Source organism: Humulus lupulus, chromosome 7 (assembly GCF_963169125.1).
Source record: "Humulus lupulus chromosome 7, drHumLupu1.1, whole genome shotgun sequence".
NCBI lineage: Eukaryota > Viridiplantae > Streptophyta > Magnoliopsida > Rosales > Cannabaceae > Humulus > Humulus lupulus.
The window spans coordinates 115034723-115049023 of record NC_084799.1 but is presented as its reverse complement, the minus strand read 5'-3'; the positions used below and the strand labels follow the sequence as shown (position 1 = coordinate 115049023).

Sequence of the window (14301 nt, the reverse complement as noted above, 5' to 3'; positions counted from 1 at the left end):
CCCAATATTCCCGCCTAGACATCCTATCCTCAAATATATCTCCATATATTTATTTTCATGACCCGATAGTCTAGTTCACTACCCAATACCTAAAATACCCCTGACTTGTCCAAAGTCACATCTTAAGCCCCGTTGTGACTTTTCCCCTGCTATCTGACCCTAGGATCGTCTTGAGTCGTGCCCTACAAACCTACCACATAATAATGTGGTTCTCACATTTATCACATATATATACATATCACATTACCACATAATATCATCAATGATCATATATATAAACATTACTAAACATATAATTACTCATTTAAATCACAATTATTCCATTAATGCCCTCCTGGCACACTAATCAAGGCCCTTAAGCCTTACTAGAGATTTTGGGTCATTACAGTGTAAGTCAGAGAATTACGAAGTAATAAAATATCAGAGTGTTTATTATCAAAATGTTCTTCTAAATCCTTCCTTCAAAGATTTCTGAAGTAGATATAGTATGCATTATGGATCGTATCTGAAGGCAACTACTGTTATAAGTTATTAGATTAACATTCGAGTTAATTGATCTAGCAATCTATCATTTATGATTGTAAGTCACGCAGTTTGGAGTGCAGAGAGTAATTGATCTTCTTCTTCAGAAGTTAACTTCACAAGCACACAACTGGTTTCTATTCTCCTTTGATCATTATGCATCACTGTTTATCCTTCCTCAAAAAGTTGAAAAATGGTCATAAATAATTTTTAAAACTTAACACAAACCCAATGGATTAAATCCAACAATAGATGCCATATTATGGGGCGGTCTTATGGACCAGACAAAATCTTTGTCCACATAAGTGTTGACATCTTTTTTCATCAACTTAATTATGTAGAGAAATTACACAAATAAATAGGAAGAAAATAAAACAAAGAGATTTTTACGTGGTTCAGCAGTTAAAATCTGCCTACGTCCACTAGTAACTTTTATTAAAGTCTGCGTTAAAACTTCAAGAGAAAACAATAATCATAGAGCATTTCTTAGTCCAATCGTGTGCATTCGTACAAATGACCATATCCAGACTATTTATATATCTGGTTACAAAAATATCTTCCCAAAAGTTTAGGGAAGTTACAACATATATTCAAATCTAAATTCAAATGAATATTAGAGTAATAATAATACAACTTAAATGCATTATTTAAATGAAGATCCCATAAAAATAGGGATTCAATACACAGTTTAATCTAATCTCAAAGAAATAGAGATTTCCTAACAACTTTTCTGTGTGTATGTTTAACGCATCTTCGAGCTTGAACACTGCTTCGACACATTTCGAGATCACGTAATTTTGAACTCACCACTCCAGCTGCCGCCACCTCTTTACTCGAATTATTCTTCGAACTCATTTTTTTGGAGGAGACTTCTGCCTTCGAGCCTGCAACTCATGCTCGAGTGTTGATGACACGACACCGGAACTTCATGTTTATTTGTATAAGTATAATGCCAATATTTGTTAGCTTCAATAAAATAATAAAATGTATTTTCAAGAATAAAATGTATTTGGGCATAAATAAAAGAAGGAAGAAAGAAAAGAATTAAATTTGAAAAGTAAAATGAGAAATTGGTATTTTTGAAGCTTCAAAGCCCAACTCAAGAGCTGGCATATTTGCAAATTGAAGCCCAAAATAGCTAGCCTATCCCATCAGCTCCCTTTCTCTCTTCTCACCTGCGCCACCCACTTGTCGCCTCCATCCTGTGCCACATGTGGACCCGCCAACCTGCACCTGCCCGCCGCGCCTCGTGCTCCGTGCAAGCATGAAGCAGCTTCAGTAGCTTCCTTCCCCCATGCCAAGTCCTTGCATGCAAAGATTAATTAAATGCACGTTTTGCTTAACTGTTTGCGTCAGTGCCCTACTAACGCAAACACACCATTAGCGTCAGCTGCCCCATTGACGCAAAAGGTGCGCCCAGTATTAAATCCCAGTAATCGTCCCCAAGCCCCTCATTCTCCCAAATTCGAAAACTTAGGTTTTCTCCCAACCACCAGCAGCGCCTCCAACTTTCTTGACCCATTTTGGTGATTTTTTTTTCATTTTTTTTTTAATTTTAAGGTTAAATTGATGAATATAATATGTTTTTAAACCTTATACATGGTTTTTTTATTATTTTTTTTGTCTATATTTTTTATTTTGAAGATTATTGTTTGAAAAACCATAACCCAAAAACCCTCCTTTTGATTTTTTTTCTCTAACTGGGTTCGCAGGGGTCATGTAGGTGGTTGGGGTCATGGGGGTTGAGAGGTGGCTGGCTGGGGACTGGGTACAGGGGGGTTGGGGTCACATAGGGTCGCATAAGGTGGCTGGGGGTTGGGTACACGGGGTTGGGGTTCATAGCATTTTTTTTTAATATAGTATTTGCGTCGTTTGCATCAGTTGGGCACTGTCACAAATGCCACGTTTGTGACAGTTGGGCACTGACACAAATGCCAGACTAGTTTACGTCATGGGAAACTGACGCAAAAAATCAATTGTGACAGTTAGAAATTGTCACAAATGACCTTTTTTATAATAGTGTGTCCAATATTTTATTGCATTATTGCCTAGTATATTGTCATTTTTTTATTTCTCATAAGACTACTTATCTTATAATTCCATGGTAAATAATATTAATCACTAAAATACCTTTTTATGAAATATTTTTATGCTTCAATGAATCTTCCAAATGAATAGTTGGGATGTGAACTTTTTATTTGTGTAATTTTTGTGAATCAAAGATTCAAATAAATAAGTATACATATATATGACTCTTGCTCATTCCTACTTGTTACATTTTGTTACATCACATATTTACCTACACTTTATTTGTAATCTTTAAATCTAAAAAAACTACAAAAATATCACGTGTTCTGATTTTCTGACACTATTATCTCTTAGCCCTATTTAGTGTTAACTTTGTTTCTTTGCCTTTTTGTGGAATCGACCGCCTGATATATACTACAACCATTGCTTAGTGGAAGTCATGTTTAGGCGTTAATCAAGGCACAACCCTATTTTAGGCAAGTAATTCAATTATGACCCCAATTTTTTTTATGACGGTGTTCATTATAGTCATAGCAGACCTCCTGCAATTTTTTTTGAATTTCAGACAATTTACGGTGTTGAAACCAGGGTTCAGATAGTTTTTTTTACAAGCGTATAAAAAAAAGTACTCGTGTAATAAACTATTTAATCTTTGATTTCGATACGGTAAACTATTATGAATTTCTTGAAAATTTGCAGGAGGTTTACTATGACTACAATGAACTCCGTCATAAAAAAAAACTGGGGTCATAATTAATTTACATGCCTAAAAGAAGATCATGCCCTACTGGTAAGGTAAAAAAGGTGTACCTTATTATAGATTTTTTCTATATATATTACAATTATGCTAAAGAGATATTTTAAAAAATAATGTTTAATTATTTTTTAGATACATAGATTATGTGGTATGGTAGTCATTTGTACCATACTGATATGTCACGACCCTATTTTTGGTACGTAGATAAGATATGACCTAATTTTTTTATAATTTTTTAATTACGATAGTGTTAAAATAGTCATAACATACTTTTTACAAGTTTTTGGGAAAATTCACATAATTTATTATGGTAAAAACATGATTTAAATAAAAGTTTGGATATTGCTAAACCCTAAAGAAATTTAGAACCGTGTTTGTAGCACAATTAATTATCCGATTTTTCTTAAAAATTTACAAAATGTCTGCTATGACTACAATGAATACCGTCATAAAATAAATTGAGGTTATAACTTATCTACGTGACAAATACAAGATTGTACCATTCTAGTGCAATTAAAAAGGCTATCTTACCACAAACTCTCCAATTTAGATATTATATCAATTTTCTTATATTTATGAATTCAAAATAATTATAAATATGTATTTTTAATAAATCTGAAGTTATGTTTATTTAGAGTAAAAAATTAATGTCAAAATTTAAAAGTGGAGGACTATAAGTGTAAAATGATGTATATATTATGATTTTTTTTTTGTTACAAAACTTTAGTTTTTAGTAGAAAAAATTGGATAGAAAAGTAAAATACTGAAAATGCTAATTTTTGTTTTTTAATAAGGTGAGCATCTTCAATAGAATGACAAAAAATTGGTGCACTGCTATATTTAGCATATTTTATATAAAATATAACTCCAATAGTATTAAAAAAGTGTATCAAATTTAACACAAGTTAAAAGTTGTGCCAAATTTAGTACATTAATAATGCTACTTTTTTATTTATTTTTTTCAATGACAATTTTTTTTTAATACATAATTTGAATAATAAAAAATATTAAATTTTATATGTTCTTAATAAATATTAAGTGAATTATTTTTTTATTAATTTATATTAAAGTATAATTATAAATATTAAGTCAAATATAACATTAATTTTTTTTTTTTTGGGGCTAAAATTAGCACAAAATTTACATGCAATATACATGTTTTTAAGGATATATGTTTTTAAGAAATTTAAGTGCAAAAATCAGTTAAGAGGCGACTGTAGATGACACATGTAAGAAAAGGCCAGGTGTATGAAATGATGTGGCATAGATGGGCCCAAAGACGGTGATTGGAGTGGGTGAGTTGGGTGGAAGCTGTCTGGATATCAACACCTATCATATTTTTATATAAATATTTTCTTAACAAAAACAAGTAATTATTCAATCTCCTTTCTCATTTTTATCAGAAATTCTTATTATTATTATTATTGCTCTCCATGAGATAGATAAACTCTACTGGAATCTATAGGAATATAGGCTTTTTTTTTTTCAGAAGGTATGTCTTCTTATTTCATTTCATGTTTCGTGTTGCATGTTTTAGTTTCATTTTTTTTTAAATTAGTCACTTAATTTATTTGGATACGAAGTTGATCTGTTTGTTTTCCGAGAAAATTCAGGAGAGAAGTTTGAGTTAGAAAACAAATTTATATGTTATATATTATATAATTTGCTTTTTCAATAATATAATTTCAAGACACACCGACCCATTTGGCGAAGCGAACAACTTGTTTCACGATTCTTCGATGTTGGCTAACACTTCCTGAATTTCTCTCTCTTAGGTCTAAACTATCTTCCGATTAGCGGAGATAATGGGAAACGTCGGAAGCAATAGCGCAGGCCGCCGGAGGAATCGGATCAATTCAAATACGGCGACTCAACAGCCTCCTCCTCCGCCGGAAACTACTGGGAATAGGTATGTTTTTGCTGCCGCCACTCCTTTCCCATCTCTATACCCGAACCCCAATCCACCGCCTTACTATCACCACCCGGGTTACTACCCGCCGCCACCTGTGCCGACTCAATACCCGCATCACTTTCGCGGCGGCGGGATGTACCCGGGTCCAGGCCCTGTCCATGGAAACTGGGTCGGGCCCCAGTACCCTTACGGGGCCGTTCCACATCCGGTTGCTGCTCCGTATATGGATCATCAGAAGGCTGTCACTATAAGGAATGATGTCAATGTGAAGAAGGAGACTCTAAGGGTCGAGCCGGATGAGGAGAATCCAGGAAGGTTTCTTGTTGCTTTCACTTTTGACGCCACAGCTCCTGGAAGGTAAAGAGTTCTGTTTGAAATTTGTGTTGACTTAAAATAAGGTTTAAAATGAGTAGTTTGACTTGTTGGAGTGATGTGGTTTGAATTGACTATGGATATTTAGAATTTCATGATGTTATTTTACATACATGTATGTAAATATTACACAACCTATGCGTGAAATAGAATATAATGTTCAAAATTGGTAAGTTTGTGTTTTATTGTGAAGGTGGTGGGGGTATAACTATATATTGACATGGGTAAGAAGGGATTGACTTGATTAAAATATAAATATTGTTTCTGTGTGAATCCTCTTTAAGAATTGTACCAAAATGGAAAATTGTACTTGCAGAGAAGTCAAGAAAGAAACGCTATGTCATTGTTATTTGTTGGAAGACAATAGAATTTAGTTTCTGTTTAATGTCCAAAACCTTGTTCGTTGATTATTTGCCATTTACAATAAATGACGTTGAATATTCCCAGAGTAAAAAAGGTTGAGAAGAAAAGTGGGCCCATTCCTAAATGTATGCAGAAACCATTTAGAATATTGTAGCCATTGCGAAAGCATATAGCTTTATTTGAACTAGGATAAAAAGTATATTTCATTAAGCTGGAGAATTTAATTGATGATTGTGCACTGTAAACTCATGGTATGCACATTTATTTATAAAAAAAATTAAAATTAAGAGAGACTGTTTAATTGCAGCAGATTGTGCACCCTTCCATATAAGTCACTGTTTCCACTCTGCATAAGTGGAAGAGTGTAAATTGAGTTCATACCCTTGACTTGGCCCACCAATTGCAGAAGAGAGACTGCAGTGAGTGTATAATGTAAGTTCATATTAGTGGAGACCTAAGTGCAATGAGGAACTTGGTTGGTTAATCAAATTATTTGTTTTTTGGCTGAACATTATACTTGTAAATTGTTGCTTGACTTCCAATAGAAATAGATTTATGAACATAATGTGGAGGTTCAGAGTTGATGCCTAATATCCTTATATGGTAGCTTGAGGATCTAGTCAACCCTTTGCTTAAACTTCTCTTTCATCCATGATTGGTTAAATAATACACACTTAAGACTTAGTTTTGGAATTAGATGTAATCATATCCATGAATTCTGGTCACTTCAAGAAGTATTTTGTTATTAGGGCAAACGTTCACCTTATTTGTAGGATAAAATATGCATCTATTTGTTAATATGCTTAGCTAACTTTATGTGTGTATGCTGGCACGTACAGTTTATTTCCTTCTTAACGGGGTTTCATTTTTCTTCTTTCTACTACAGCATTACTGTTATGTTTTTTGCTAAAGAAGATCTAGACTGCAACCTCATGGTTACAAAGGAAGGCTTGCTTAAACCAGTCACCGTGCCTTTTGAGCAAGGCCTTGGCCAGAAGTTTAGACAACCTGCTGGAACTGGAATTGACTTCTCAATGTTTGATGAGTCTGAATTAATTAAGGGGGGGGATAATGAGATCTATCCTCTTGTGGTGAAGGCTGAAGCATGCCCGTTGAACCAGAGTGAGCAAGAATCTGATGGAAATTCAGCTGGAAATTCTCAGATCACTCAGGCAGTGTTTGAAAAGGACAAAGGTGTATACCAGGTGCGGGTGATGAAGCAGATTTTATGGGTGAATAGGATGAGATATGAGCTGCAAGAGATTTATGGAATTGGGAATACAGTTGATGGTGATTTTGATGGAAATGATTCTGGAAAAGAATGTGTGATTTGCTTGTCAGAACCCCGAGACACGACTGTTCTCCCTTGTCGCCACATGGTACATAAAGTTTCTACCATTTTTCCCTTTTCTATTCTTTTATTTTTTATTAGGTTGCCTGTATGTAATTTGGATATGTTTTGTATGGATTTGATTATTAATAGATGTCAGCATGTTAGATAAATAACAAGTTTTTTAATATTGTCTTGCAATTAGATCAGACTTCCCAATTCTTTTCTCATTCAGCCCTTCCTTCCCAGTCCACATGAGTACCAATGTTAGTGATTCAATTTGGCCTAAGAGTTGCTTGAAATATGCAAAGTTGTTTCATTATATCTTAAAGAGTCATTTGTTTAGATGTCGGAAAGCATTTATATGGCTTTTGCTGTCAAGTGATGAATCTAAGTAGAAAATTGCAACTCAACTTCTCAGAAACACCTTGCCTTGAGACTAAAAAAAGCCTGTAGACTGAGTAGCAGGATGTTGAAAATCTGGTCACCTGCTGTCATTAGTACTCTTCCTTGTCCCAACTATTTTTTCATGTTGGATACAATTGAGTGTTAGATATGGATTACATTCCTGTGATCCACTTCACCAATCACACTCTTCTGTCGGTACAATTGCTTTCTTTGTTGACTATTAACTTTTTAAAAAATTTCTGACCATAGCCCTAGACTAATGTTTGTGTTTTGAGTACAGTGCATGTGTAGTGGCTGTGCTAAGGTTCTGAGGTTCCAGACAGACCGATGTCCCATCTGCAGGCAACCAGTTGAGCGACTCCTGGAAATCAAAGTAAACAATGGTCCGGATGGGTGAGGCCTGAGGATGGTCTGCTATCATTTGAATTCTGTATAGTACCTATATATTTTCTTTGCTTTTAAAACACACCTCCTTTCCCAGTAATAACAAACAGGCAGTCCGGATTCAGGCATGGTACAGGTACAGTCGTTATTTCAGTGCAATTCTTGTTATCAGGCTGCCACAATATAGTCACTACTGGAACAAAAATGCCATAGTATAAACAAGGTTATCAACAATATATCAAAATCTTTGTTTTCTAAATGGTTCTCTTTCGTCCTGTTCTCTACTTGATTATCTGGACCTCTTTGAGATATGATGGGAAGCTGGTTAGCATTGTGATTGGTGATAACACGATCGATAGAGGCCACAGGGATTCGTCGTTGTGCTTTTAGCTGTGTTTGTATGTGAAGAACAAATTTCTACAACACTTTGCTGCTGCGAATTTGCGAAGCTTTCATTCGGCTGCATGCTTCCATTGTGATCTCATGCACTTGAGAAGAATGGTAAACATGGTTTTGTTCCGTAGAAATATGAAATATAGAATTTTCTCAGATATGTGCTTCTTTAGTTCTCTGGATCTGGCTTTCTTCTTCTTCTTCTTCTTCATTGTTCTATGGTGTGTAGATGATGGACTTTCTTAATCTCTCAATTCTCATCTAGGGACTACGAGTGAAAAAGAAAAAAAATGACCTTTCACCTGTGACAATTGTAACACTCTTTGTTCATGCATGACCTTTATAGTTCTGGGAGCTCAAATCCGTTGAATATAAGAAGGGAAAACCACATTTGCTATCAATATAATGATTAAAACTTACTAGATATGGCACACAATAGCACATAAGAAAGAAAGATACCAAGTTGAAGAAAAATCTTGTTTTTGCAATTAGTATGAATTACTTGCTTTGAAATAATTATTTAACAATTGTGAAAATTCTACTTTTCAATTTGTATTATGTAGTCAATACAAAAAGATATATAGAAATATATAAAGAAAGGATATTCCTTCTAAAAAATATTATTTTCTAAATAGATCAGGTAGTCCTTTTAAAATACAAAAGAGTAGTAGCTCGTCGTAATGGTCCAACATTTAGACGAAGCCATAAATCAAGAAATATAAGATATTATCCATCAGAATTGAAGAAATAACTTATAAAATGGATTTCATATCAAAACTAACATTTTTTTTTCTTCTAGTATTTTATGATTGGTTGGAAAAATCACTTGTCATTATTCCTACTGAAAATGAGTCATAAAAACAATTTAAATAAAAACAGAAGAGTACGTCACTAGAAGGTCGATAAGTAGATCTATTTTGAACTTCAAGCTGTACTTTTACACGCCTTGAAATTGACAAGCAAGTATCACATAACATAACACGTGATTAGTGATTAACATCACCAGCAACGTTGACATGAAATTTGCATTCTTTATTATTATTAGGTTTTTTTTTTTTTGGCAAAATAGATATATTTTTTGAAATTATTTTGAATTTTGGTTTAGTTTTAATAATTTTATACAAAATTACTTACAACACTCTAAGTGGTCGAAATTTTTCAATCATGTGGTCAAAAAATTCAGATAGCAATTTTAGACATAAGTTATTTTGTAAAAAAATATTAAAATTAGGTTAAATTTCAAAATAACTCAAAAAAAAAAAAGATTATTTTTTTATTATTATTTTCTTAACGTGTAAAGCTTTTAACATTTCTGTTCCCACCTCAGCAGATCTACAATGGTCTCAAGAACAAAAGGGTTAATCCCTTTCAAAAAAAAAAAGAACAAAAGGGTTAACATCATATGGGAGCATTTAATATTTGCGTGTGTTTGAGGGTTGTGTCTTGCGCTAAAAGTTAGGGTTTCAATATTAAATGTCATGTGAGAACATTTATGTTAGTAAGTAATGGATTAATAAGAAGCGCGTGAATAGTATTGGGAAGGAAAAAAAAAACCCAAAAGCCATATAGAAAATAGTTAATTTTTCATTAGCCCAAGAGAAATCATATTTTGTCAAAATTGTCATGTAGTAGGCAGCTTTGGAATATATGACAAATTGTTTGGTTTGTTGTTTTATACGTCTGTTTTTCCAGTCAGAAACTCCCAAGCTTGATCTATCAAAGATAAAGGGACCCACCCAACCAAAGAAACGTTTAGGGTTTGGGCACTGGGCACATCTTAAATATGGTGGGACCCACTCAAGCATGCTTTGCGGCCTGCGCCATAGGATGGGTTTGCCATCTATTGGGTTGTCAAGGCCTGATCATTGGACAATCCTTGGGCCCACATGGGGCCCGCGTGGGACACTAAGCCTCAACTTCTCAATTGTGGGCCATAGTTTGGCCCATATAACTTCCAAATAAAGCGGGACCAGATCAGAGACTCGTTCAATTGTGAAAGACTATAACACATGGGGACATATAGGCGTGAATAACTTCTGTATTTGATTTAGGATTTACATTATGTATGTGTTGTTTGTATTCATCATTGTTCAGAACACCTCTTTTTGTAGTAACTTATTAACGAAAGCTTTTTACCACATTAAATACTTAAAAAACAAAATCAGTTACATATGCCAATATGGGAACGAGTGTTTAAACTCCTAACCATGCCTTGATTAGTTGTAGATGGAGGTTAAAATGTCTCCTGTTGGATCTCTATTTTTAGGTGAAGCTAACAAATGAATATGATTTTTAAACCAAGTTTTCAATATTTCAATTCCAAGCAATTTTCTCCTGGCAAAAAAATAAACATGTAAAAAAAAGGAAGGCTTTTTCTGTAGGTATTTTCATTGCTAGTGAATAAACATATAAAAGAAAAGAAGGGCTTTTTAGGTAGGTATTTTCATTACTAGTGAGTATTTATTGACGCCAGCTTAAATATAAAGATAGCATCTAATGAAAACACTGGACAAATTAGAAATATTCAGATTCAAGAATAACAACCTAACATATGGAGGCTTGCTTCTATGTTTTGTACTTTGATTCCAAATCATTAGTGGCAAGTCTAAATTCCAAATGCTCTAAGTTTGGATTGTTCAATGGCAAAAGCACAAGAGAATAATACTTGACAAAAAGATATGCTCCATGTCTATGAGAATATGTTGAAACAAATGAGTAAAGTCAGAAGGAAAACCAAGTACTTAACAAAATGGCATTTGTATTCTGAAGTAGAACAAAGCAGCAGTAGATTGAGTGAAACCCTCACTCCAACCATCATCTGATTTCAAAAGGTTGATAATTTGAGGAGAAAGAGGTAGAAGATATGAGGATAGTAAACTATATCTGAACACATCTTACCACCTCGTTTGGGTCAACTAGTTTAGCTAACATAATTATCTCAACTGAAAAAGAATTCTCGTGGATTTAAATGTAACACAAGTTTTGATTATTTCAGTATTGTAGACACTAGATGGCCTGGGACATAATCAAGAGCTCAAGATTGAGCAAAAGTGTAGTTTTACAAACAAACTGAAAGCAGGATATGATACCACTTGGCTCTATTCAAGAAAATCAATCATACATATCTGTGAATACTAGAAGTGAACATTGTAAGAATGGTGAATATATCTGTCGCTGAAATTATACCATATCAAGCTCCATAAATCGAAAGCAAGACAACAATAAACAAAAGGTTTATCAACTTATTAGAAAAGTAAATTCTCTGTGGGTAAGAAGCAACTCGAAATATATAAAAGAAAAGCACAAAATTACAAGAGTGACCCTATTTCGATTTCCTGGAAAGCAAATCTTATGTAGGATGCAAAGAAAGAAACAGATGCAATACAGGAATGTTAAGAAAAGGAAACCAAATTCCCAATCAGAGAAACACTATTTCATCAACAATTAATTCTAGTCAATCCAATACACAGGATAGAACCCAAAAGGGCCAGGTCAGATTGCAGAAACTGGTTCCTTCTTTTGTGTTAATCTTTAAAAAAAAAGAATCTTCAACAACCCATAACTGCACAGTTGAATACAAAGACACCACCATGTTCCTTCACACCTTGAATCTTCCAATCCAAAACGCCATCCCTGACACCTGAAGCTGGGTGCCAAGCATTGAGCACAATGCTTTCACCTTCGGGACCTCTTTGCCCACCCACAACCAGAAGTTCCTCCCCACAAGCCTTGAAAGCCAGTCCCCAGCCATTTGCAGAATCAGCCCTCACCGGAAGCCTTCCCAAAACATGCCAGGTGTTATTAACCTTGTCATACTTTTTCACCATGTTGGTGAGATGCTCAACTGCATACAACTGGTTACTCACAACTGCTACAAGAGGAGGTGCCTGAGGAGCCCTATTTGCTAGTGGGTACATATTCTCTATCTTCCTCCACTCTTTTGTCTCAAGATCATACTCCTCTCCACAAGTCAATGAAACAGTGGGACTTGACATCCCACCAATCACATAAAATTTTCCATCCATGAAAAATCCTGAGCACAATCTACGTGGCGTTTTCATGTTTGGTAGCATTTCCCACTCACCTGTTGTGGAATCATATAGCTCTGCTGACTTGAAGACATTTCCATTTTTGTCACTCCCCCCTGCAACAATGGCAATTGAACCAAGGCTACCAGACCCAAACAGACAGCGAGGGCGGTTCATTCCCTGGCATTTAACCCAACTGCGAAGTATCAAACTGTATTTCCAAATAGCAAAATCCAACATTTCACGACCAAAGACCAACAACTGACTACCCACAGACAGAGACTCCTTATCTGCGTGGTTGAAACACTCATCACAAGGTATTCTAGGTAATGTGATCCATTTCTTTTTCGACAAATCAAATGCCTCCCAACCTCTCGGATCACAAACCAGATACACCCAGTGCTCCACAATTCCCAGTTGTTTCCTCAACCCATACAGATACCCGCTTTTAATTAACGTACTATACTTTCTATTAATGCATGCTAATGAAGCATAATCCGATCTACAAGCCCAAGCAAGGCAATTCAGTGCCACATCATCAACAAGACCAGGGAGAAATGAATCACTTGATCCAAATCTAAGACGACCATCATTCATTCTACCCTCCCACCTCACATTATGATTAGTATTTACTTCTCTTTCCTCCTCAATCATCAAAGAATTCCTGTTTGGTATCTCTGTCATGTTAACAAATCTTTAAAAGTATACCCTTCCCTTTACAAAATCAACCAAACCTCCTACCGAAAAAAACAATCTTCAAAAAGAGGTTCATACGAATAAGAATGCCACTTATCCTGAACCAAGCAACACCAAATTCTCAGAAAGCAAATTCTGATTTTTGCACACAATCAATTTCCATTAATCTATTATTTTCCCTATAAATTTTGGTGGACAAAATCCATGACAAACTTCGGACTCCAAAACTCCCGAATATCACAATAAGATCAGTTTTTCGTATATCAGACCATCTCCGACAAAAGAAATACAAAACAAAAATCACTGTTTCAAAATGATTTTAGACTACCGAATTACCGAGAAATACCGGAAACTTTCTCCGTCGATTTCCAGCTATCCAAACAGCTTTTCTGAAAAGAATAAAAAAACATAAAAAAAAAAATCAGAAGAACGCAAATTAGAACGACAAAATAAAAAATAGAAAATTTCGGTTTCCAATACCAAAATCACAACAACAAGCACGAAATTTCTCTCAAAAGAAAATACTGAGGCAGCATACAATCCGAATCTAATGCAGGAACGAACTTTCCGGATCGAAATTCGAACAAATTATTCGGATCTCGTTCAAGAAAACTTAAATAAAAAAATGAGACACTTTTCATATATGATAAAAATGTTTTGAAAATATAAATAGATAAAGGAATCAATGTCTCCGTACCGTACTGTATGGTTGAAAGGTCCGATCTCATTCTCGGTGCACCGGAGACTCTAGCCAGAAAAAAATTTGCATCGAGCATGTCGCCGACGCCGGCGAGAAAGACAAGGCAGAGAGAGTTTGTAAAAAATGAAAACTGAGATAGACACCAAGACAAGGCTGCGTTATAAAAACAGAAAGAAAAGAAAAACTAGAATTGTAATTTTATAGTTTTACAAAAATGGCAATATATTTTTGGGTATTTTAAATTATTTCCCTTCTTTAATTATTTACCTACAAGTGGCACCTCCATCTTCCTTTTATATAGATAAAACAAAACTTGGCTTATTGTAATATTTTATAAGAGTTTCAAAGGATTTGGTAACTACTTGCACAAAAAAGGAATAAAGAATTGGGTTTCATTTATTACTAAAA

At 34.6% G+C, this 14301-nt stretch overlaps 2 protein-coding genes across 2 annotated transcripts; one reads left to right on the top strand and one right to left on the bottom strand.

The window, feature by feature from the left end:
• The first annotated feature begins 4654 nt into the window (after positions 1 to 4654).
• On the top strand, positions 4655 to 8780 carry LOC133788559 (probable E3 ubiquitin-protein ligase LOG2). The gene is made up of 4 exons (XM_062226081.1): positions 4655 to 4799; positions 5083 to 5576; positions 6841 to 7333; positions 7973 to 8780. The coding sequence occupies exons 2-4, from the start codon at positions 5113 to 5115 to the stop codon at positions 8087 to 8089; spliced, it is 1074 nt and encodes a 357-aa protein (XP_062082065.1). The 5' UTR covers positions 4655 to 4799; positions 5083 to 5112; the 3' UTR covers positions 8090 to 8780.
• A 2958-nt stretch (positions 8781 to 11738) lies between these two features.
• On the bottom strand, positions 11739 to 14049 carry LOC133788558 (F-box/kelch-repeat protein At5g60570). Its single transcript, XM_062226080.1, has 2 exons — positions 13891 to 14049; positions 11739 to 13582 (listed from the first exon to the last, which is right to left on the bottom strand). The coding sequence occupies exon 2, from the start codon at positions 13179 to 13181 to the stop codon at positions 12018 to 12020; it is 1164 nt and encodes a 387-aa protein (XP_062082064.1). The 5' UTR covers positions 13182 to 13582; positions 13891 to 14049; the 3' UTR covers positions 11739 to 12017.
• Positions 14050 to 14301: the final 252 nt, after the last annotated feature.